Below are 25,971 nucleotides of genomic sequence, written 5' to 3'. Positions count from 1 at the left end.
TCGGAATCCATTCCGATTATTGCCATAATAGGTACCTAGTACATGTATTCCAGAATATATCTTGGTTGTGTAATTTGGTCGGACCGCAAATGATCGAGAGTGATGAGTGATCCAGCCGGGAAGTAAGTAACCGCGAAAGTAGGTGACCCTTGGCAGAAATTGGAAAATCAATAAAGTGTGCGGCGCGGTCAGCGGTGAACCGCGGCACGCGGGGATCGTGCTGTTTAGAGGTTATGTTACGCATATATTACGACACCAACACCCGCGTCGCACGCAGGCTGCCCGTACGTGCTATTTTCGTTGCGGCGAAAACTGTTTATTCTCGCTGGTTGTCGTAGGCGCCGCGCGTTACGCATTTATAATGCATCTGAATGCGAAGAGGAGCTACGAGAGCGCTGTGAGATAGTAGACAAAAATGGGCAGGAAGAAGGCTCATGCATCATCCAGGGGTAAACAACAGGGTCCATCACCGCAACAGAGGCATATATCTGCGGCGAAAAGGAACGAGCTTAATGTCCTGTGCGAGAAACTCTTTCATCGTAAGTACTCACTCCCGTACATCGAGTTCTCTCTCGATATCCTTCAGCACGTTGGACAAAAAGCTTTGTTTTTCACGAAAAAGATTTTATATCCTTCTAACTATGACGTTTGGTAATAAATAAATGAATAAGTGGTGCTTTCCAGCAAGAACCATAGTGTAACACAGTGATCACTTCATCTTTGTTTAACATGTCATGCTGTGTCATTGGTGGCTCTTGTTGGAAAGCACCCATAGAGCCTAAAATTAGGGAAGAGATAGAATGAATATGTGTCAAGGATTTTATATATATATATATATATATATATATATATATATATATATTTTGACATACTCTGCTTGTACCATTAGAATCTATTCTGCTGCTATACATTGTTGAGTTATTTGTTTTTATCTGCTATTTTGATGTGTTTACAGTGAGTAGTAACCCAGCGTACGTGACGCAATCATGGAACAACTACTTGGATATATCAGAAGTTCTGCTGAAGGTTAAACGTCTGGAGGAAATGAAGACGGAATCATCTCAGCGATCCCAGGGGATTGGACAATTCATAAATTGGCTGACGGAGAATGGGGCACAGGTGGATGGCTTGAGTATTGCCGAGTTTCCAGGATATGATCTAGGGCTAAAAGCGGAGATCGACTTTGCTGAGAACCAATTGATCCTGGAAATACCTAGGACGCTCATCTTCAGCACATATACCGCAGCATCAGAACTGACTATTCTACAAAATGATCCACTGGTGCAGCATATGCCACAAGTGGCTCTGGCCATAGCGGTTCTTATAGAGAGACACAAGGAGAATTCTAAATGGAAGCCTTACTTAGATATGCTTCCAAGCAGTTATAATACAGTTTTATACATGAAGACTAATGACATGATTGAGCTGAAAGGCAGTTCTACATTAGGTACATAAAAAATTATTTTTACAAATCTTATTTCACACTGTTTTATCCAAAAGATGAATTTTTATATATATTCATACATCGTATGCTTAATAATACAAAAGATAATTTTAATTTCATATTAATAATAACTAAATTTATATTTTAATTTTTGTGTAGCATAGTTTATATTGCAATTTTTATAGCTTGTAATTTTCGTATTAGATTTATTCTTTATTTTTTTACTTAGAGGCTGCATTGAAACAATGTCGAAACATCGCGAGGCAATATTCCTACTTTAACAAAGTATTTCAAAATACCAACAACGCCGTCTCAGCAATACTTAGAAACGTTTTTACTTACGAAAGATATTGGTGAGTAATTAGAATAAAGTAAGTTATAATTAATTTTAAATAAGGATAGGTAATCACAAATCAATTGAATGTAATTTATAATTTTATATATAAAATTAACTTTTACAATACATATTTATATATAAACCTATAAATAAATACATCTTAGTTTCTATACGTGGAAGTTTAGCAAAATAGTTTAGCAATTTTATGATAATAACAATCATTTATCACATTTAAGAAATCCTATATAGAAAATAATTTTATTGCATATTTTAATTGCAACTTTTTTTTGTATTGATCGTAATTTAAAAAAGCACATATATACATTTAGGGAACCGATTTACTTCTCGGTAAAATAACGCGATGAGTAACTTAACAATCGATGTAGCTCTTGCTAAAGATTCAATCAGCCTTCAGGGTATAATTCGTCCTTGATAAGTATGCAGAAATACTGGCAATTTTCTATTAGATTGGCGTCAAAAGTTTATACGTGTTTCTATTATAATCTTTTGTTTTAAATAACGGATGTTTCAAAAATAAAACTGAAACATTTTTTTAGATGAAAAAACAGTATTAAAATCCTTCTAATAATTTCCTTCAAAGTAAATATTGTGAAAATAGCACGATTAAAAATTATAACACTTTGTTTTATTTAATAAAAAAAATTAAGATATAACGAACATACGAACATCTTTTACGCCAAACTAATATGCTAATTGTGCAATTAGGTCGGCGACGAGTTACTTAGCATAATCGGGTATCGTCTCCCAACTATCATTTGCGTCTAATGAATCATTATCCATATCGCTCTTGCTGTCGAAGTCCTCCGCAGACTCTTGCGTCTCCGTTCTTTCGGGCCTCTTGGTTGTCGACGTGGCAACGACGTTCACCATTACGGCGCTCAAACTGCTGGAATTCGACAGCTTTCTCGCCGCCATAACCGGGCCCTGAAAGACTGCACGAGAGAACGTGTTTCTGTATGTGTACTTCTGCTTCTGCCGAATCCGACATACGATGAAAATCGCCATGAACACGACGATCGTCACGCCTAGTATCGCACCGCTTGCTATTATGCTTGGCTTCACCTTCGACAGAGTCTTCTTTTCTTCTCCGCCGTTCGTGCTGCTCAACGTTTCGTCATACACTGTTTTTATATCAATAGTGTTCGGTTTCTCTCTCTCAATCTCTTCGACATATCCAGCATGGAATTCCCTGGAGTCATTCAATCGAAGAGTTTTCTCTGTCTCATCAATCACCACTACGCTCGCATTATTGTTGTCTACCGCAAGCTTCACTTTTGGTTCGTGTTCATTGTTATTAATTTCAGTCTTGAACTGCTGCTGCACATCCTTTGCGAAAGGCAGAGAATCGAACGTTGTCAGTAAATCGACAATCTGCATCGTTCGGCGGGAATTCTCCAGTTCATTAACATTTAGCGTATCATTTCCTGGGTACATCATTTCCCTTGACGTGTTTCTGTCGCGCTCAACGAGATCCAACAACCTTGACATCGACATGTTCTCCACGTCTTTATTGAAGAACGGATCGTGTAAGTAGCTCATGATGTCTTTGAATCGATTCATCGTTTCTTCCATTTCTTGCTTCGCGTCTCCTCTTTCTGTAATATCTCCTTCGCCGAAATGTTCATTAGAGTTGCTTGTAGGCGAGAGTGATATGATAATTTCTCCGTTGTTTGTGTTGGAGGTTTCCAGGGTTTGATGATTTTTAGGTTTGGACATCCTCAGTCTCGATACTTCCGTCAAGTGGACCTTGCTGGAGCCCCTTTGACGTAGAGCTATCAGTTCCTCCACGCTCATATTCCTCGATTTGAGAAGACGTTCCAGTCGCTTGCCGGCTGAGCCGGACGCAAACAGTTCGAAGATTTCCGCTCGTGCCTCCGGTTCGATCTCGGAGACGACTTCCTCGTAGCGTTTGGTATCTCGATGGTTTTCTAACATGCGATCGCGAACTCTCTCTCCCAACAATCGAGTCACCTGATGATAATCAGCTGAGTGATTCTTGTCACAAAGCTCCTTTCTATCATCAGCATGATTCGCCGTTTGTTTCTTCTCGACCTGACTCACAACAGCATCAGTTTTACTTGAGTGATCTTTAGTTTGTTTTCCGTTGTCTTTAGGATTTGAAGCGTCACTCTGATACTCGGCTTCGATAAATGTTTTGTAATCCTCCGCAGTGGGCACGCCGATAGGAACTGATTGATCGTTATCATGAATCATTTTTCTCTCATTATTGTTGATGTCGTCATCCTGATCGTTCTCACGACCTTCCACCCGCTTGGTCCGCTCCGTGGGATTGAGAATTTGTTCGATGCTCAAAGTGGACTCGGTATCGCGAGGCGCTTGCTGCGAGATAATCCTCTCGCTCGGCGGATCCGAACTTTTCCCCTTCTTGAAATCCGTGAAGTCCGAGAATTCCATGATCTCGTCCTCGTCAAGGCTCTCAAGCCTCGTCGCATGGTCGCTCGTCGATTCCGCGTTGCCTTCGTCGTTCAGAAAATACTCCGCTGAATTTACTGCGATTGGCGGCAACGTCGACGTGGTAATCACCGTCGAGAGCGTCAGGGGAGTCGTCGGAGATCTCAACCAGGAGGCATCGTGCGCGGATTGCGTCATCTTCTCAGCGTCTTCCGATTCTTTAACACTATTTGTGTTGTTTGTGGAAATCTCGAGTCTCTTCGAGACTTTATCTGTGACGTTCGTCATCTGGGAGCTATCCGAAATCGTATCTGAGGTTGTTGTAATTTTTATCGTGATATTTTCAAACATGGATGATTGCGTAGACACCCAAGGTGGTGTTACCGTCGCGGCGAGCTTCATCAGGGAGTCGGACATCACCCTTGACATTTCCTCGATATATTCGTCGGATTCATCGGCGATCCTCGACTTCAAAGCGTTGATCACGTCGGTTTTTCCCTTTAAGAGATCGTTCAGGGTCAGATTTCTGCGCTGAAGTATCTCCGATAGACTCGAGCCCTCCTCCTGCTGCATCTTCAGAAGCGACTTTAGCTCAAGCGCGTTCTCTCGCTCTTTGTCCGACGATTCCATCGAAAGATTCTCGTCGCCCTTAGGTAAATATCGAGAGGCATTTTTCGATTCCTCCTTCCCATCGTTAGAGGAATTTTTCGATTCCTCCTTCCCGTCGTTCGCCAGGGCGAACTCATAATTCTGCGGTGGTCGTCTCTTCCTTGGGCGAGGTCTTAGGTACTCCTCGTCGCTGAATTCATGTTCGTACTCATTGGGACGAGCCTGGAAAGCTTCGCGATACCTCCAGGTAACTTCCTGATCGTTCAACGAACTATCAACGATGTTACGACCGCGTTTTCCGTCGTTGCTTGCTGCACTATTGATCGTTTCCTCGTAGAACGTTGGATTCTGTGAATTCTTCAACGGACGACGTCTTTTGCGCGGATAATTTTCATCGGGATTCTCATAGTCCCGACTTCGATACGAGGCTTTATGGCTATAGTCGTCCGGAGGTGGTAATCGTCTACCCCCTCGAGGACGATCCGGTTGATCGATCGCGTAATGATACTTGAACGGTCGGCGACTCGTCGCCAGTAAAGCCTCTTGTTCAACATCCTCGACCTCGTCCCTCGTGTAAGACCGGTAATGAGAAAACGGTAGCAGAGGCACGGAGTCGCCGTCACGCCACTTTGGCTCGAGAGCCTCGCCGTTGCTTCTCCATTTGCCTGCAGGAGGCTCACTCGATCGCTCAAGATTTTCCGCGGAACTTTGCGACACTTCCGCGTCGTTCAACTGTCCCCGCAGCTCCGTCTGAAAGAGTAAAAGATTCCTTAAAAATCAAATTTTATAATAAATAAATATTTAATAAATTTCTAAATACGTGGATTTCTAAACCAATATTTTACGCAAAGTTATGTGAAACATAGTTGAGAAAACATTTTATTTCACGGAAAGAACGAAAAATTTATTTTATTGGATTGTCAAAATAATTATGTACGACGCTCAAAGTGGTTACAGAATGTCAAAATTTTTTTGCAGCATTGCACATTATGCTTGAATTCTCACATAACTATTTTGACAAAATTATGTTCAGAACTGTATCTACCTAAATTTGTAAATACTTTAGCCAAATTGTTCTTTCCATGTTGAAATGCACTTTTATGATACGTATAATTAGTTGATATTCATGATATCATGTAATTATTTAGATTAGTTAGATTTATAATTATAATATATATTTTTTAGGTTACGGTACCTTTATTTTACAAGATTATTAATTTTTTATTCTTTTATTCTTTCTTCAGTAATTTTAAATAATTTTATTTCGCAGCGAATATTGTTTTCTATGTCGGAACAAGTTTCCTGATAATATTTCCTGTTCAATAATATTTAATGATCACGTTCAAGAAAGCAATTCGTTTTTTCATGAATGTTATGAGAACAAATTATCTGCGATATTTGCCGCTTATTGAAATTGCTCGCAGGGATAAAATTAAACTTTGGCAAATTGCAATTCGTCTTAAGTCACGCAGGAAATCGTTGTTAAACGAGGCATACAATTGTGAGCAACGGTAAAGGCCAACGACCATAACGATAGAAAGTATTGAGGTGTTCGTAACTCTTTATAAATACAATCACGAAATGTTTACATAAATAGTTAACTGATCTTCCACTAGAGAGATTACATTTTTCAATAAATTATACGCTCATAGTTTGCACTAAAATTTAAAATGGAGATACTCGGACATCAGAAAAAAAGTCAACTTTCATAATTTATCCATATCTTTGCCTTTTTTTAAAAGTTTCTGTACTGAAAGGATACTTGTTAGAGTTTCGAGAAACTTTTTACATTGACACATTGTTAAATTTATAATGTCAAGTTATATTCAATTTGAATTATTTTTAATTATTTTTAATCATAGATCGTTAACTTAACTGAAAAAAGGAATTAAACAATTTAATTTAAATAAATATATTAAATTTCACTCAAATTTAGTTTATTATCTGAGTGCACGTTATACGTTAATATAAATATTGTTTACTTTGAAACTAACCACAGAAATAAATTGATTTATATTTGGACACACATGAAAATTAAAAATAACACAAAACGTTATTTCAAGAAAAGAAAATATTATTTAACTCGAAAGATTGGGTTACTATTGCTCTTTTGATTGCTCTAACAGTGCAGTACGCCGCGGAAGTACGCGTCGCGAGCACTGGATCTTGCGCATGTATCTCTCGATTATTCGTCAGGATCTTCTTCATGCTGAAAGGAGGATTCGGCGATTTCTCGCTTTTACTTTCGCAAGCCGGACGCTCGCGCGTGAGAATGTGCGAAATAGAGAGCCGCGTGCGATTCTTTGCTCGCGAAGATACTTTTCCGTTCTCGTTTCGCATGGCAGAGACAATATTGTAGCCAAATTAATTCACTATTGAAATTGTTGTAAAATATTTTGGATTACTATTTGCTTACAATGGTAAACTAATTTTCAAAAACAAATTTTGATGAATCGAATAATTCACACAATTCTACTCTCTTACATAAATTCTTTGAAGAACAATTTTGCTTAAGTATCTAAAAATTTAGCCAGATAGGACCAAAATAATTGCGTAGGAAACTCAAGTATGAATGGTACTGCAAAAACTTTTGACATTTTAGCAACCAGTTTGAGCATAATCCTACATAATTATTTTGATGGTTCAACAAAATTATTTTGAGATTTGTATTCAGCTGAATTTTTAGATACTTCAACAAAACCGTCCTTTCTGTGTACATTTAATTGACTTATATTTATAATTATACTTATAATTATACTAGAGATCTAATAAATAATTTATGTTTTTATTACACTTATATTTAATTCACTTATATTTAATATTTATATTAGAGATCTAATAAATAATTTATTTTTTTATTACACCTACATTTAATTCATTTATATTTAATCCTTAGAATTATATTAGAGATTTAATAAATTAAGATCATTTTGCTCACTGACATCTTTGTTATGTTTCGTTACGTTGCTAAAGTGCATCAGGCGAAAACCGATTGAACATAAGCGAGTCACTGTAGCATTTCATAAGCGGGCGTTAGCTCTATCGACTCTATAACTTAGAGTTATATTAAAGCATTTCGTAACTTTATTAATACAAAATTCTATGCTTTCGCGGATGATTTTCACTTCGCTTTCTCACCATAAAAAAAAAGATCGCACGCGCGCGTTTTCCATTTTCCACGGTCCATTCTTGGTACATTCGCGAACCACGTGGGAAATTATCCGCGATTACTCTCCTGTGAGTAACGGAAATCGCGGAAGAGTAAATTAATACGGCTTATCACATTTCGTTTTGAATTAACGATCGAAAAGACTACGCTTCGGATTTTCGAACTTGTCACCAATTTTTTTTTAGCGCTGGCATTCCAGCGGTGTATCGCATGAATTTATCTTTTTATCGTCCAACAATACGAGTTGTGATATTTATAATTGTACGTTTTCTCTTATTCTCTCCGAGAGAACTTGCCTTGAAGCACTTTTTACTTATATACTACTAAACGAAAATTTTTTCTCTTTCTTTTTGTCTTTCTTGGAGGCCGGACTCGGCATCAGATTTCATTCCTCGTCTTCGGCTCCGAGATCAGGGATACGGCGAAATACGCGACAAAACGCTCGTAAAGTCTCGAACTTTCCGCGCGGTACCAGCTTTCTCTTTCTCTTACGGTTCACGCGCGAGTTTTCTCGTCGCAGCGCATCGATCTCGCGATCATCAGGCGCATCGACGAAAAATTCCGGGAGGAAAAGCGTTCCGATAGAAAATTGATCTCGGAGTCAATCTCGCAGAATACAAGTTAAGAGAGATACGGACAGATGTACAAGGCTGCTCGGAAATCGCTCACTTTCCCTGAAGTTATAAACGATAGAAGAATGAGGCCCGTTTCGATGTTGAGGTGTTGGTAGTTTTCGTGCTCACTGGGGAATCGGAAACTAGTTTCAGCGGTTTACGCTTCAGTGAATCTTATTTATTAAGAATTTAATATTTAAAGTGAATAATATATGACATAAAAATTGAAAAAACTCATTTTATATTCGTCAATTCGTATTGTTGATAGAAATCAAATAATAAAAGAATAATTCAAGAAGAAAGAGAACTCTCACTATACATATTACATATAAAACTCAAATAGGCTCGCGAAAAGTAATTAAATTATATTAGTAATTTTATATAGGTTTTTTTGCGCTTTATTATCGCGTGTTGTCTCATTATACATGGATCATTGCATAATTTTTGTTTCTTTTTTTATTGAAATTCAAATGATTTGTGAAACGCAGTCAATTTGTCAACATTGAATGTCTGGGCAATCTCTCACTCAAAAAAGAAGTATTTAATTTTAAAATGTTAAAATATTTTACTTTTGTTTCCGTTTATTTGTGAATATTTGAAGATGTTTTAGTTTTAAACGTTTTCAGTAAACACAATATTATGTGTTTGACTTTAAAACACTATGGCTGGTTTGTTCCATCTTTTAAATAAACTTCAACTCACTGCTTCACTCTCTTATTCTTTTTATTTTTTATTTATTCAATTAGTAAGTAAATTATCACATATAGTTTATCCGAAGATGGAACAACCGATTGTTTTAAATTCAAACACATAGTATTTTATTTATTGAGTTTTTTTACGAAAAAAAGGTTCTTAACATTTTGCGCTTAACTTGAATTACTCAAGTTTAACGATGTCTAATGAATGCAATTACAGCGGAACTTGGTTGAACCTGTCACCCACGAACGTCACGATTATTTCGCAATCGCGACATGCGTGCATATACCTACTTATTTCTGCCCGACTTAGAAACGTTCAGTGGCCCTGCGTGACGAGTATCAGTAGAAATGTCACAACCTACCAGTTTTTACGAAAAATCATGACTTGTGAAAAACGTCAGAGATATGACTTTCGGCACTTCGACCGGATAAAACGGTTATTCACCTCTTTGCTTCTAAAATATTACTCCAGAAAGTTACTTCGCGCTAAAATTGATATAACTTCCTCAAAAAAGGAAAATCAACGTTTCTTTTTATTATAACCAAAGTTCTTCTCGGAAGTTTGAAAGTTATAAACTTTTATTTTATAATTAAAAAAACTTATTTTATAATTAATTTACACATACACTATATGGCAGGTTTAATTTATTTTAAAATCAGCTTTCTTGATTAGTTTTTCAATGATTTCTCTATTCGAATTTTTGAAAAATCGGTCTTTTAGTTAATTTTTCAACGATTTCTCTATTCAAATTCTCAATTTACATCGGAGGATTTCTACACACGTGACATCTTGCTTGCTCGAAGGAATTACACTTTCGTTGCAAATTCATCGAAGCAAGAACGACGTTTCTCGTGCATGGTTACCTGATGTTCATAGCCGCCACTTCGTTCCGCAATTTCCGGCTTCCTCGCGGGATCGCCGTGGACCAGAACCACGTCGTGCGAGATGTCACACGCGAATGCGATGAACGCGAGCACGGGTAACACCTGCCACATAGTTACAAGGCGATCAGGAACCTCAATGCCTGGTCCTCGCGACACCGTGATCCCTTTTCGCCGATACGACACTTTATCTCGTCCCTCTTCGCGAAGAAGTGCACGTAAATTACCGCGGCACACAGAATAACAAAGATTACGTTCTTCCGGTTACACCAGCTTAAGATCCCCTCAAAAACCATACAGACGAACGTGCACTATCCCGTGCACTCAATCTCCAATTAAATCGATCTCAGTCGAATCAATATAGAGATTTACGAAGTCGCACAAAAATAGTTGGAAACAATCTTGTAATTAACTCTCTTCGTAATTATCTTCACGATGCACTAAGACAATAATTAGTTAGTTATGTTGTCAGTTTGTACCAATGTTTCTAATTCATTGTGTAGCACTTGTATTTGTGAAAAATAATTGGTTATGAAACACACTCCGAACTCTGGGAATCGTTTTGCGATTTTTCTCTTTGCACCTCTCTGTCCACCTTCTCGCTTTGTTAATTTTCCTTTTATTCCTATATCAAGGGAGTCTCTCGATCACCGCACGGAAAACTCGTGATCCACGGATGCGTTCTCCATTTTCGATTTCGAGTGAAAGAGAACCGCTCGTGTGTCTCACTCGTGCGACCGGGTATAAAACTTTTTTTCGCGAGCTTAGACCGCTCGTCTGCGTTCTCGGCAAATCGCCCCTGCGAACTGACGTCGCTTTTCTCCGCGCGCGCTCCTAAGTAAGCCGGTGAAACTCGAGAGGAGTAAAAGAGTCTTCCGCCGCGAGTCTCCTCTACTGCTGGCTACTCACAATCACCCGCTCTCGACGGGATGTTCCCCGCAGCTTGGAGAGATGAATCCCGGTAATCACTACATGCGGACCGCGAACGATTCGATCGGCTAACATCCGCGATTGATGAAGAAGCGCCGGCCACTCACTATCCTAAATTGGGAAACGTGTTATTTTGCGTCGAGCGTCGCAAAAAAGACAAAAATTGATGACGGAGAAAGTCCATTCCATACTGCGGAGAATATTCAGCAAAATATCTGATGATCGGGCATTAAAGTGGAATATTATAAGCACTATTTCGAAGGTTACTTTTTTTGAATATATAAACTTGATACGGAAACCCGATATGATATGGAACATTCAATAGTGTTATAGCATATAATAATTGTGTGAAGAGGAAAACGTTATTGTTAAAATTATAACGTAAGAGAAAATCTTACTTCAAATGTAATTATTTAAAAAAATTTCCGGGAAAGAGAGGAGAAATTTTCTTTCCATTTAATGGAAAATTATTGACTAATCAAATATCGACAAAAAATGTATTCTTAATATAATCAAACTTACATTTGTCATTTTTCGTTTCACAACCCTTGAAAAATCATTATTTTGAGTTGTGACGATTTTTTATGAAATTAACTTCATTCATTTTTTATAATTGATATTTTAATAATTTATTTAACTCGTTCATGGTAACTTAAAAATCACATTTTTATCACTTTTGATGTAAGGAAGCGATATGTATACACGATTAAATAACCGTTACATATATAAAGGAACGTAATATCGCGTGATGTAGTCATTAAGAATCGATAGGCTGTTAATTTACTAATATCTCCGTATTATTGATTTTACTTATCGCAATTGACTCTTTAGAATTCGTGACTGCATCCAGAGACTGCATGGAAAAGAAGCAGGAAGTCGTTAAGTATTCGAAGCGAAAACCTTGTTAACGCATATGCTGCATATGTATATCTGTCACCATGAACCTTCAATTGCAATAAAACTCGCAAGATTTTATGTGACTACTCGCTTATATCCCTGCATATCTAGACGTGTAGCAATAAACTATATAAACTGCGGGTAATAACTTTATACGATAGTATGCACTCGTTGCGTTTGTTTTTTAAATTAAACCTACATAGAATTTGTAGAAAATATTAAATATAAGTTTGAAATGTTTCCCGCGCGAACGGAGAAACAGGACAAATCGTGTCGCGTTTTACCGGTGTGTATTTAATGCATGTTGCGGCATTACAAATTATGATCAGCAAATGTGAACATAAAGTAGAGAAGTGTGTCGATTGTTTGCAACAATAGACTACGCGAACTATCCTTTTACGCGTAATTTACGTAAACAATACTTATAATAGCGTGATTTCTCCTCCTTTCTCCTCTTTAAAATGATATATTTTACCAACGAAATTTCGAGCATAATTTATAATAATTTCCTGAGAATTATGATGTTATTCTGCTTCTAACAAAGCTTTAATATTGACAGACTTCAGTGTCGGTGCCATTTATCATATTTTTTTATATACTCGTGTGTATATATATATATATATTTAATTCTATTCAGTCTACTGTATTTTTGTCTTTGTACTTTCACAAATTTAAAACGACAAATTATTAAAGCAATAAACAATTTCTTTCTCATAGTTCTTAGGTTACTGTTACGCGGGAAGAGTTTAGTTAGTTAGAATTTAGTTAGCGACCAACAACAAAATCTCTTGTTTCCCGAAAGTTCTTGCGTGTGAATCCGTTATTTCTCGTAAAAAGTTTGTACCAATTATTGTATTATGCAGCTAGTTGTAACAGGTGGATAGTTTGCGGTTAGCACGTAACGCGACCGAATAAAATTAATGAGGGTTCCCCCGTGGATGAGAGCGACTGTCGCTAATGAGCTACGATGAAGCGACGATGTAACGACAATGACGAGGACAAGGATAATGACGATGCTGTTCTTTCGCAATTCGTTGGAGTGCAGATAGACATCAGAGCTGATTCCATTGTCTTAGGTTTGCCTTAGACGATTCAAAAGAGATGAATGAGATAGAATCTTTGACATACAATTTCATATGTCTCTCTTTTGAGAGCTTATGACATAAAATATTATAATTAATGTAATGATTTAATCAATTAATCCTGCGTCGGCACTAAAATTTTTACTTTTTATCCGCTATCTGACAATGAGTCTTGAAATTTCAATGCAGATTTTTATGTTGTTCTGTATAAAGCTGTAAAAGAAATCTTAAAGAATTCTTAAAGAATTATCACATTCTTGTGAAAGTTTCAACGAGTTTTTATTATCACAGAAATATTATAGATTGTATTTTATTTATTTTTTATAGATTTAAAGAAAGTGGAACTGATTATATGGAAAATTGGGTTCTAGTGAAACAAATTACTTTTCACATATAATGCAGCTTACAACGTGGAGAACAATGGATAATTTTATGGATAGTTTTTGAGCCATGATGTATCAAAGTAAAACTTGTGCTCACAGTGCACCTTTAATACACTATAGCGCAGAAACTATGCGCCTTGTGTCTGTATCTTTTGTTCCATGCATTACATTGAGAGAAATGTTTGGTTGTTCTAACTAAATTTTGTAAATTAAAAAATAAGAAAGTTTTTGTAAATCACGTATATTATACAAAACATTTCTAATTATCTCAGTGTATTATAAGTTACATTATATGTGAAAACCGATTCATTTCATCATGACCCAATTTTCCATATAATTAATGCGGAGTTCTTTATCAAAATTTACAACCAAAAAATCAACTGTGTCTTTAAAGTCCAATGTTACCAGTAGAAGATTAAGTCTTAAACCTGTACACGAAGATAATGCTCTTCATTTGAAGTGTAAACTCAGGACTCGGTGTTTGGGAAATAAGCTTCAGTTATAAACCGCTTGATATATGGGCTTCACTAATAGTACATCGGGGATAGATGCACATTCGAGCGCACGTGGGAAGGTCGCACGATGGATCGGAGATCGTGAGATCTTCTCTATGCACACTTTCTACGCGATAAGCGAGCGTGCTACAGCGAAGGGACTGACCGACCAGTTTCAGACACACTGAAAATAATAGCGATCGCCTTAGTTTACAGTGCGTAATGAAATTCCGTGTTCTCGTGACCCACAAGGATGATAGGTACTTGCCGCACGAACACTGGTGATACTTTCCAATCTAACGTGTCGATATAAGAAAATATAACACACCGGACGATGCCTACTTTTTTCTCTTTCATTAGAATGTCACTCATTTTGTATCCATGTTCAAACTCTGCCCTGAATTTTTTGTTTAAATTCCGTTGATCATCTGGAGTTTATCTAAAGAAGCGTTTATGAGATACATAAGGAATATTAATTTCTCTAGATAGAAAACTTCTGTGCTTTTTAGTTTATATATCCAGTTTCTAATGATCTAGTCTATATTCCGATGTTTTTTTTATATTGATACATAAAGTGAATGCCACCGTGAGCACTATACGTAATCACATATTGAACTCATGTTGATTAATGACTGCTGCAAAATGCTGTGTTGGTAGTTCAAGATTTCTAACGCGGGAATCCTGTCCTGCAATGTTTCTGTCCTGGTTAACTATATTACACATCATTAGAGATTTTGCAGTGCGTTTTATGATGAAATATAATGTATTCATGCGCTCGTCAACTTCACATTATGAGAACTTAAGTAACCTTTAGACAGTCTTTTCTATGTGCATAGACATGTATATTAATATTTACAGCAACGATGTGGTTATTATATATCTCACTGCACTGGAAAAATATTAAATTTTAATAAATATTTGTTTGAACAGTAAATATATTTACTAAATGTAAACATATATAGGTATATTTAATACAAAAGCCATTAATTTGATTTAACTATTATTTTTTATTGAGTTTAAATATTTATTTATTATAAGTAAATGTTTACTTAGTATATTCAAAGAAATTTGTATCAAGATTTAGTAAATTTTTTTTATATAATTCAGATATCAACCTTTTAGCAATCAATTTAAATTTTGTTTAATTAACAATATGAATACGTTATCACCAATACACACACACACACACACACACACACACACACACACACACACACACACACACACACACACACACACACACACACACACACACATATATATATTCTTGTAAAAGATCTTTTATAAGAATTCTATTTATATTTGGGAAAAAAATTTATTTATTGAGTGCAAAAAAGATTAAATAAACCAGCAAACATCAGAAAAGTACGCGTGATATGGATCACGTTTACCAACTTCATTGTATTATTGTTAATAATACAATTATAGTGTCACGTTGGTAAACGCTGTCGCGTATACCCCGCAAAAGATACGCGTGATCGCTTTCGCAGCATGCGGCACGTATGTACGCACACGCGTATGTATGCAAATGCGGACGCGGAGCGATTGGAAGCGATGTCGAGGAAACGGTGATGGAGCGAGCCTTTCTTTGAGCGAGAACATTGGAGAACGCGCGCTTCGCTACTCTCAGCGATATCTCTCATTTCGCGTATCTCAGCTTGCGAGAGCTAAAGAACTCGTAAAGAATTGTGCACTTTCACACGGACTTTCATGACAAATCTGGTCTTCCTAGTACATCTTGATTAACATCTCATGGGTGTCCAAAACGTTCATCACAGCTCGCAGTTTACGTACTGAGAAAAAAATGTATAAAGTTTTAATAAACAATTGTTTGAATAGTACTAATATAATATTTATTTACGGAAAAAAGTATTTACTAAATAAAAAAATATAATAGTTAAGTCAAATTGATTTTGTATCAAATAAATGTATGTTTACATTTAGTAAATATTCAACTGGCACTATTCAAATAAATGTTTATTACAATTTGGTATATTTTTCTCTCAGTGCATTGATAATAATGGGTGTTTCCCAGCAAGAGACACGGATAAAAGTATAACACAGTGAATGATTTCATCTTTGTTTAATGATAAATAACAAAGATATAATAGAGATCCTCAAGTAAGAGATTGGACACCATACATTTAGTTGGCTATATTTTTCATGACCCGAAATTAATTATGCACAAGATAAAATGAAGTATCCACAGCACACATCTCATTTTATCTTATGCATCTATCTCATTTTATCTTAAGCAGGTTCTGAAAAATATGGCGGACCAATCAGAAGATTTATCTAAACGGCGTCTAATCTCTTACTTGAGAATCTCTAGAATATAATGATTCACTGTGTCGTCTATCTCTTGCGGGAAAACACCCAATTTGTGCGTGAGAGTTCTAGAAGCGAAAGCGTTCTGTATACTGAGAAAAATTTCTGGTTGAAAATGAACGAACCGGATTCTGATCATATCGATCAAAATTCTGATTATCTCAATTAAAATTATATTATAGATTCAACGAGAAAATCATGATTTGTCCATTTTCAAGATCAGAATTCCAATTAATGTAACTGTACTCTTTTTCCAGTGTATACAAGTTTTTGCATTGTATAATTTCGCATAAAAAAATTACGTAGAACGAGACTTCGTAGCAAACTACTACTTTTTATTGCAACACTGAATTATGGAGCGTGTCAAAAGCGAAATCTCATAGTTTCATCAAATTCTTTTTCGAAAATCATTTTCAGCGCTCGCGCTGACGCACGAGCGCGCGTGCTATTGTTACTTTTAACGCGCGAGTAATCCCGTGCAGTTTCATGCTGCATGTAAGACACGCTTCACGCGACTCCCAGAAGTTACACGAAATTAAACTCAAATACTACAAATGCAGCAAACTGTCAACAGACCGTGAAATTTTATTCTGTTTATCGTGAGGAGCGGACCGGCATTGAGACGATGAAGATGCCTGATTTTATATTTATTATTATAATGAGAACGTTATTTATTAAAATTTTATTTCTATTATTATTATGGCACGATTGTTCTGTTTATTAATTCGTTTACAATTTTTTTCGCGCACCGCGTAATAGATTATACAGCGGTTCGCCAAGTAGTGACGTATTATTTTGCGGTATTGCATAGAGAAACTACTGGCGAACCTGTTCTTTCGAGCCTATCTCTCTATCGAATCTAAATCTTTCGCATTGCAGAGTCGTTGACTTTTTCACGAATCAATCTCGCTGGCCTCTAATGCTACATAATCTTTATTTTAAAGATAACGGTCAAAACAAACGGCGTGAAACTGTACAAATTGAATTTCATTCTGCATTGAAGAACTTATTTCCATTTACATCAAGATTTCAAAGAAAAATGTGTGAATCTAATTAAAAAATAAGCATTACATACGTTACAATTTTTGTAACATATACATAATTACAAAGTCTTCTATAACACTAACTTACAAAGTTTTGTGCAAGAACATATGAATACTATTTTTAAGATAATTCTCGATGCTGAGCTTCTGCCATCGAAATATTTCTATTAGGTCCGGTTTTTTAAATATGGGAAGACATTTTTTCCAATATACATATAATGAAATTTTATTCAAATTCAAAAAAACAAATCAGAAATATTGAGCGTTTAATGTTTATTTTTATATATTTTTAGATCATTTTCACGCATTAGAGCCAAACAATAGTTGCCTAGTATATTTTCATTCTAAAACCTCTGATAATGTTTCTCAATTATCATAAAATCCTGCTGGAGACGCCTTGTTTATCCAAATTATTTGGATAGAAATCTTATTTAAAAAACGGTTTGCTATATCTTAAAAATGATATGCTATATCTAAAAACTGATGTGTGCTGTATATTTGAAAAATTTTACCTAATGAAATTTTTCTGATAGTAGATTCAAACTCGGCGTCCCAAAATACATTAAAAAAAGTTGTTTCCTTTGCACTAAAAAAATATTCATTAAATCCATAAAAGACTCCAATAAGAACGGCATTTTTGTTATAACAAATAGAATAGTAGTTATGTGACAACCAGAAATTCTGTTCGATCTCTCCAAAATACCATTCTCGTACGGCCCTTTTGTTGATTTAATTAGAACATTTTTCTTAGCGTACTATTATAATTTTTTGTAGGATAGTTTTAATTGTTATTTTGTAATACGGACTCAAAACAACTTGGAAATGAGTTTTCCGATTTTCTTCTGAATTCGAAAATTCGTATAAAATGTTGAATTTGATAGCAAGAGTAATCTGTAGAAGTAATCCGTATTCTCGATGGACAATGAACATTCAAGGGTCATTAGCTTGACACGGTTTACTAGAATTAATTTATTCCATACGAGGAAGAGCTCGATCATGCAACCGGCACAGTGGTTGATGGTGCGCGTATAGACCTTATTATACGCACAGATGATAACATCCCAGTTGAACGAGAGTAACACGCGATCATCTCCCACGTGGAGGATGTGCGACGGCTATGATGAGAAGCGCACGTTTCTCCAGAGAGAGAGAGAGAAAGTCCGCTTCGCCGGGCGGATACGACAAAGCTGCGGCAATGAATCCTCTCATATGTTTATTTCCGAAATTCTGGGTCAAGTTCTTGTTTGTCCGAAAAGTAGCTGCTTGCTCGCGACGAGTTAACAATGTTCTTCCTCAATTTCGCTCCGAAGGCGAAAGCGCTTCACGCTTCGGAGATTGACGCGGGTACGTACGCATTCGTCGTAACGGTGACTTTTGATAGCCGACGGATTTCACCTCGCGTCAGAAATCCAAGCAGTTGAATTATCTTTATTAGTAAAATATCTGAGACTTTGAAACTAAAGAATCTTAATAGGAACGTAGCTATAATAGAGATGTCAGTAATAACATTGAATGAATTTTTCAGCTGGGCAGTTTCCACAGTGATGACGAGGCAGAACCTGGTTCCAAGTCCCGATGGTTCACGCATGATCCACGCTTTAATCCCGATGTGGGATATGTGCAATCACGAGAACGGAAGGGTAAGTCATGGAGATAATGAGCCTGGCGTGAATGAGCAATGCGTTTTCTGTCATTACTATAGATTACGACGGACTTCAACGCGGCTTCGGATCGCTGTGAGTGCTACGCGTTGAGGGACTTCAAGAAAGGAGAACAGGTGTTCATAAGTTACGGCCCGAGAACGAATTCCGATTTCTTCGTGCATTCGGGCTTCGTCTGCATGGATAACGAACAAGTATGCACATTTATTTATTTAAAATTTATGTATTTATGTAACAAACGACATTAATCTGTTGCTAAAAGGTTTAATATTGGAATAACAAACTGTGAAGGCAACTGATGTCTATAATAATATTTTTGCTAGCAAGAGAAATCAACGTCGATGATTTTATCAAAGAATTTATAGCAAAGAGCGAATTTTACAATGCGAATTTCTATATACATTATTTACAAAGGCATATCGCAATATGGTATGTTACAGGATGGCTTCAAGCTTCGTCTTGGTATTAGCAAAGCGGATTCTCTTCAGAAAGAACGAATAGAACTGTTGAGCAAACTGGATTTGCCGTCAGTAGGAGAATTTTTACTGAAACCTGGTACGGAGCCGATCTCCGATACGCTATTAGCCTTCTTGCGAGTGTTCAGTATGCGAAAAGCCGAGCTCACACATTGGTTACGCTCGGACAAGGTCTTCGACCTGAAACACGTGGACTGTGCGTTGGAGACAGTCGTCGAGGAGAATGTCAGAAAATTTTTGCTAACCAGACTGCAGCTTTTAATCGCTAATTATCCTACAACATTGAAGGTGAAAGTGAAATCTGATGTTGCGCTGTCTGCCTTTACTCTGCCTTCTCCGTCGATCGCACACGATTAATCAACACAAATATTTTTTTTTTATAGGAAGATCTAGAATTACTGGAGACAACGTTGCCGCAGATGAAAAAAATGGCAGTTCAATTGAGGGTCACAGAAAAGAGAATTCTTTCAGGTGCACTCGAATACGTAGAGCAATGGATAAAGGCTTAAAACGATCGGCTGTAATTTGGCGAAGGTGTCGAACACATATATTTACGGTTAAAAGCATCTCGAGAAAAATCAACTTTATTTTTACAATATTTCCGAACGATTTCAAATATAAAAGTAAAATATATAGAGATATATATATAATATATATAAAAGTAGACGAATTATATGTAATAAAGCGTATATTTATCGTCTGTTAAATATGCAAACTCTTCATTTGGTCGACGTGTGTGCGCGTACTAATTATAAGAAAAAAATGCATTGTAAAATATTTGAGAATTATATGAATGATCGATTATATATGTATGTCTATGTGATATATAATGTAATTGTATAATAATAGTGTGCTCAGCAAATATCTTAATTTTTGTTTTTGTAGAATGGAGACTTTCAATAAGCTTCTTCGTACTTGTTTTTTTTTTAAATTGCGTACCGACTCAAATGTCGATCAATAGAGAGAATGAGAGATTGAATGATTTTGATCTATGACTACGAGAATTAATATTCTACTTGCTCTGCTTGATATATAACATTTTAAAAAAAGATATTCATACAAAAGAGAATACTGTTTTTTAATGAATATTTATTTTTCAGAGCAAATACATAACAGAGCTGAAGGACTTGATATGAAACTATAATAGCGTAGGCCTACGACATTAGACTTGCATACGCCGTAAAACATTTAAAACATTTCCTGACGCACGAGTGAATTTGAACGACCCGCGTAAATACAACCCCTGCGAGGTGTTTCCGTGTGTTTATGCATTATAAATCATGTTTAACTTCGTGATCTCGTTACTGTATAAATCGTTGCAAGACGATAATAGTATCGCGCGTCTCACGCGTTGGTTAGATCTCTAGGAAATGCCAGATTTCGCGAAACGAAATTAAAATTAACGAAGCTAATTGTAGCAAAATACTATGATCAGGCTACAGCAGGACTGATAGCTCCGAATATCGCTTTTTTAAATATATTTCAATATAAGAATAATTAAAAGAATGTTACATAATAAACATACATCATTTGACATGTACGTAATATATGCGATGAGATTTTAAACCTATAATGTGATCAAGTATGTATATCTTTACAAGCTGTAAGAAAATTCATTGCATCTGCGATACAATTTTTTGAATGAATAATTCGCATAAAGTAACCGCCAAGTGTAATAGCGGAATGTATTTACAAATTTAATTTGTATTGACGTGCGTTGCTCGGAAAATTCAGGAACACAAAGCAGAAAGAGTAAAAGATTATAAGCAAAATTTCAATCTCATAAAAATAATACATAATATACATATATAATTAATAAAAACGAAAAAGTATAATATATAACGTTAATAAATCATTTTTTAAATTAAATTTATCATATTGCATTATGTACATCAAATAATCAATTTAATAAAACAAAAAATTATATTTAAAATCTCAAATGTTGACAGTAGAACATGGAAAAATTCTTTCAGAATTCTCAGGATTCAAACTTTATTCTCATTTGCGGAACAAATCTATCAATAATAACTATGCGTAATATCTAAATCTACTTACATAGTAATCATAAATTCTACAAAATGTTTCTTTAACATGCTAACAAACACAGTGATGAATGCAAAGTAAATTTATCAAATTGATTAAGCACCACAATTGTCACAGCTCATCCAAAGCTGCTTTTGCAAAATGAATCAGAATCACAATTGGAGTTATCAATAATTGTTTGAATGTGTTCCTAAATTTTCTGACGAGCGTACAGAGAATTTAATTACACTACTCCGCATTGATACACATTAAAAACTGTACGCGAGATTATCCAAATGCAAAGCTAATTTGACTGATGAAATATAACATATATTCTACCTAAATGTATACTTGGTATTTCTCATTGATTAACATTAATATTAATAATATTATAATATTAATATTAGTGTAATATTAATTATTTAGTAGTAATATTAATATTAGTATTAATATTAATATTATTAGTTTCTAATTAAATAATTTTAAGTATAATACAATCTTTTTAGTATATCAGTGCGAAGTAGCTCAAGTCGAATTCGTCACTAAGTTCATCAGAAAATACCTGCTATTTCAATCATTTCACAACTATCCGTTCTGTATCTATTTTCTCCTTATCTATTTTCTGATCGCTAATATATGTGTTTAATTATCATCGATATATTTTACTTAACAGATAAAGACAGAAGAATGTGTAACATGTTCTATGTAAAATTAACGTTCTGTGGTATAAATTGATATCAAAATCCTGAAGCAAACGATACATTTTTAAAAGTAGCGCATGAGTTACATCTATAAACGGCACAATTGTATCAGTTTTATTTCGTAGTCCGACTTGAGTATCACTATTACGAGAATATTCGAAATGTTTGATAAAAGCTAACGACCATTCACAGGTAAAGTTTGTTGCTTTTATTTTCACGATTCAAACTCAAGTAATATTTTGTCTTTATGACGGATCGTAGAGATCGGTTTCCTGTTGCAAAGAATCGATCTCATTGTCATAATAGCTGTCGGAATCTTTGAAATCAGGAACTACAACAATATCGATAGCGTCCCCCTTCAGTTCGTAAGCGTCATCTTCCATCTCCTCTTCCACTTTTACATTCCCCACGTTGTGGTCCTCGGTGAGATGCGTAAGAAGAGCGGGTAAGGCGTAAAATATTTTGTCACATAAATTGCATTGAAATGTCTTACCGTCGACCGCGCGTAAACAATGCATGTAATCTTTCATGGGTTGGTAAACTTTTCTGTGTAGGGCCATATGTTTCTCATGGTCCATGGAGAGAATAAATTCATAAGAACAGATAGGACACTTCAGGTTGTGTTTTGTCCACATTGTGTGTATCTTCAGTCGATGGAGACTCTCGTAGACCTCGCCGCAAATGGGACACTTGAGGCATATGTGATTTTCCAGGGTCTCCGTGTTCTCGTACATACCGCTACATTCGTTGCACTGATACGACTTTTGTTTCTTGCAGGTATGCTTGGACCAGTGTTTTTCCAGCTGAGCCAAGAGGTCGAATACCAATTCGCAAACCGTACAGACGAACATTCCATGATGATCCCGTTTCAAGCCACATTCCAATATACTGATCGAGCACTGATAGTGTTTTTCATAGTTGTCCTTGCGCAATAAGCTCTCGTTGCAGGACTCGCATTGGTTTTGATGCTTGGTCAAGTGAGCAAATAACATTCCGGGCTCTGCGTTCGAATAATTACAAAAATTACACATGTAACTCTCCGCCGTCATATGCAAGTGCGAGAGCAAGTGCCTCTGATACGTATGTGGACTGAAGAACGTCGAGCCGCATGCGGGACACTTCAAATAGGGTCTCTTCTTATCTGTATAGTGCAGAGACAGAGGATTTAACTTCTTTGTCCACTTCTTGTCCCTTTTCATCTTTTCCAGGTTGTCGTACGTAATACATTCGATTTTGGGGATACGTTCGTGCTCCTCGGAAGACGTGCTTTGGCTGGTTTCGTCCTGTGTTGCTTGATCGCTGTTAGCTACGTACTTCCGCAAGTATACCATCTTGTTGTAACTGTGTTTCCACCTGCCGTTCTTTTGATTCTTGGAGATTTTATGCATACTCTGTTCAAGCAGTTCCTCCATCCTCACTTCCGCATCCTCGAGAGCCTCCAAGGGAGGCATTAGAATGTAATTGTCCTCATTGGACACAGATGGTTCTATCTTACAGGATACTTCAGAAGCATGCTTCGTAAGATACAACAAATCTAGCGGTGTCTCCTCTTCTTGAGGTTCCACTTTGTGTGATACAGCCTCCACGCTGCTCCGTAATTTTCGCCCACTGCTACTGGCATGCTTACTCTTTCTGTGGCCCTTGCTCTTCTTCTCCTCTGTGGTCTTTCTCGTTTTTTTGGGCAGGTTCTCGCTCTCGATCTCGTCCAGCTTCAGCATCCTGTTAGTCTTCAAGTCGCGTCGCCTCATTGACGCTGTATTACACAATCAATGGAACGGGGTACGCGTGTTTACAATTGTCAGACGTTGTGACATAACCTGATACCTGTGTCCTATTAACAGACAGATGTGAGAAAACATGCGAAAATCTCGCCGATTCTGCGAATATCTGATTCATGTACTCACGTATCGCGATCAGTCGCAAAGTCGACAGCAGCCCTGGTTGTGCTTTACGACGCGCTGTCACATTGCACCCCTCGAGCATTGATTTTTCCGGGATCCGGATTTCTCCGGACGCATGGCCGTCCGCTGTCCTAGGGCGGAGAAGTCGTGTAGAAACACAACGTGCCGATCTTCGTCTCGTAGCTCGTTCAGGAAAACAAGTATACGGGAAACTGACTGCACCCTGGCGTTTCTCTTCCCCAATAACGCTGGATGGATCAGCTGTTCTACGAAACGGATGCGAGAGAGAGAGACCGAACGATCTTGTTCGCCATGCCGTAGCGTCGCTTACCGTCCTCGCGTTCTGCTTTCAAGAGTAGAAAGGGCTCGATAACGGATAACGGGCCGTGGTAGCTCGCGCCGCGAATCGATCAGAAAGAAAGGAAGGAAGAAAGAAAGAAAGGAAGAATATGCTCGATGTGATCTCTTTGGCTTCTTCCCTCGGACAACACACCCAGGCGATAGTGCCCGGATATTCGCCTATTTTGTTTTAAACGAACTTCCTGTTTGTCGGGAAAAGAGGAGGAGGCAAAGAGATTGTGTGACTTCTTCTGATTTGCACAGATTCTTTTAATGTTTATTCTCGTTACTTGTAGATTATGAAATAAAATTACATTATTTTTTGTTAATGTATTATATGTAGAAGTTAAAAACGAAGTTCGATGTTAGTGCGAAAATATCTCCCCCCCCCCTCTCTCTCTCTCTCCCCCTCTCCTTTCTCTCTCCTTTCTCGCTTTTGTTCTCTCCTCCCCTCCTTCGCTCTCTCGTTCTTTTTCTTTCTCTTCTCTTTCTCTTTTTCTCTCCCTTTCTCTCTCTTCTTTCGCCATATATACAGTGTCTTTCAAAGATTTATATTGCAGGGCTGTTAATAAAAAATGCGACACTTGATATTACATTGCAAATTTTCAAATAGAATAAAAAGTCAAAATGACATTAAAATGATATTAAAATGACGTCAAAATAGCATTAAAATGAATATTAAAGGTCATTTATCGGTCCCATCATGATTTATTTTAATGTCATTTTGATTATCATTATAATATCGATCTTACCCAAGTAGAATACAAAAGAGAATCATAATTAATTAAGTCATAATTAATAATATCATAAAACGTCATTTGATACTTAAAATGAAATTATAAACGACAAATAAGATCACGATGATGTCCATGCATTAGTCCATATTATATATATGATTTCAGTGTTCTACTTCAGTGAATTCATATACTAATGCGACACGCGGCTTATTATAATATTAATATATATGGTTCTGTGAGAAGCTACAGCTACCTATTTTATTATCGCATTATAAGAAAATTACCTAGACGATATTATTTGTCTCATTAATCTATATATCTGCTATATTTTATTGTATTATAGAGGCATGCACGGTACCTGTCTCTTGTAGACAACGGAAACGCGTAAAGAAAAAAGGAAAAAAAAGAACCGTGACCACCGTGACAAAAATTATGAAAAGGAAAAAAGATGCAAAAAGCATTTAATCTTCAAACTTTTAGCTTTCTCGAGACTCTTAGAAAACGTTGAATTAATATTTCCATTATAGACTTGCGCATTCCGAGCGAATCCACGGCACGACTTTGCGCGAAATGTATAAGAAACCCCCGCTATATTGTCATTATATACTCTCCACAAAAAGCCCTCGATGTATAATTCTAAGAGAATCCTAAATAGTTTATAATGCACAAAATACTTAAGAATTCTTCCTTTTATTCTACTAAAACTTCCCTTAAAATTATATACATAAACGGATAGTTGATCTAACAAGTTCGTTGATTCTCTCTCTCTCTCTCTCTCTCTCTCTCTCTCT

At 36.5% G+C, this 25,971-nt stretch overlaps 3 protein-coding genes across 4 annotated transcripts; 1 reads left to right on the top strand and 2 right to left on the bottom strand.

Annotated features, from left to right (window-relative positions):
- Positions 1-20,082, top strand: Setd3 (SET domain containing 3). 2 transcript variants are annotated; one of them, XM_018504081.1, is made up of 8 exons: positions 1-122; positions 339-539; positions 956-1,447; positions 1,674-1,797; positions 18,869-18,983; positions 19,046-19,198; positions 19,445-19,768; positions 19,864-19,989. In XM_018504081.1, exons 2-8 carry the CDS (start codon positions 416-418, stop codon positions 19,987-19,989), a joined length of 1,458 nt encoding a protein of 485 aa, XP_018359583.1. In that variant the 5' UTR covers positions 1-122; positions 339-415. The 2 variants fall into 2 exon arrangements, with proteins under 2 accessions (XP_018359583.1, XP_018359584.1); XM_018504082.1 differs by lacking the exon at positions 1-122 and having other exon boundaries at positions 416-539; positions 19,864-20,082.
- On the bottom strand, positions 2,384-10,642 carry LOC108758876 (uncharacterized). Its single transcript, XM_018504080.1, has 2 exons — positions 10,169-10,642; positions 2,384-5,573 (listed from the first exon to the last, which is right to left on the bottom strand). The coding sequence occupies exons 1-2, from the start codon at positions 10,298-10,300 to the stop codon at positions 2,520-2,522; spliced, it is 3,186 nt and encodes a 1,061-aa protein (XP_018359582.1). The 5' UTR covers positions 10,301-10,642; the 3' UTR covers positions 2,384-2,519.
- Positions 20,083-21,962: 1,880 nt separating the features above from the next.
- Positions 21,963-24,862, bottom strand: LOC108758670 (zinc finger protein 423). Its single transcript, XM_018503733.1, has 2 exons — positions 24,108-24,862; positions 21,963-24,034 (listed from the first exon to the last, which is right to left on the bottom strand). Exon 2 carries the CDS (start codon positions 23,949-23,951, stop codon positions 22,449-22,451), a length of 1,503 nt encoding a protein of 500 aa, XP_018359235.1. The 5' UTR covers positions 23,952-24,034; positions 24,108-24,862; the 3' UTR covers positions 21,963-22,448.
- Positions 24,863-25,971: the final 1,109 nt, after the last annotated feature.

The sequence above is a fragment of the Trachymyrmex cornetzi genome, unplaced genomic scaffold (genome assembly GCF_001594075.2).
Source record: "Trachymyrmex cornetzi isolate Tcor2-1 unplaced genomic scaffold, Tcor1.1 scaffold16, whole genome shotgun sequence".
Taxonomy (NCBI): Eukaryota; Metazoa; Arthropoda; class Insecta; order Hymenoptera; family Formicidae; genus Trachymyrmex; species Trachymyrmex cornetzi.
This window is presented reverse-complemented; position numbering and strand designations above follow the sequence as displayed.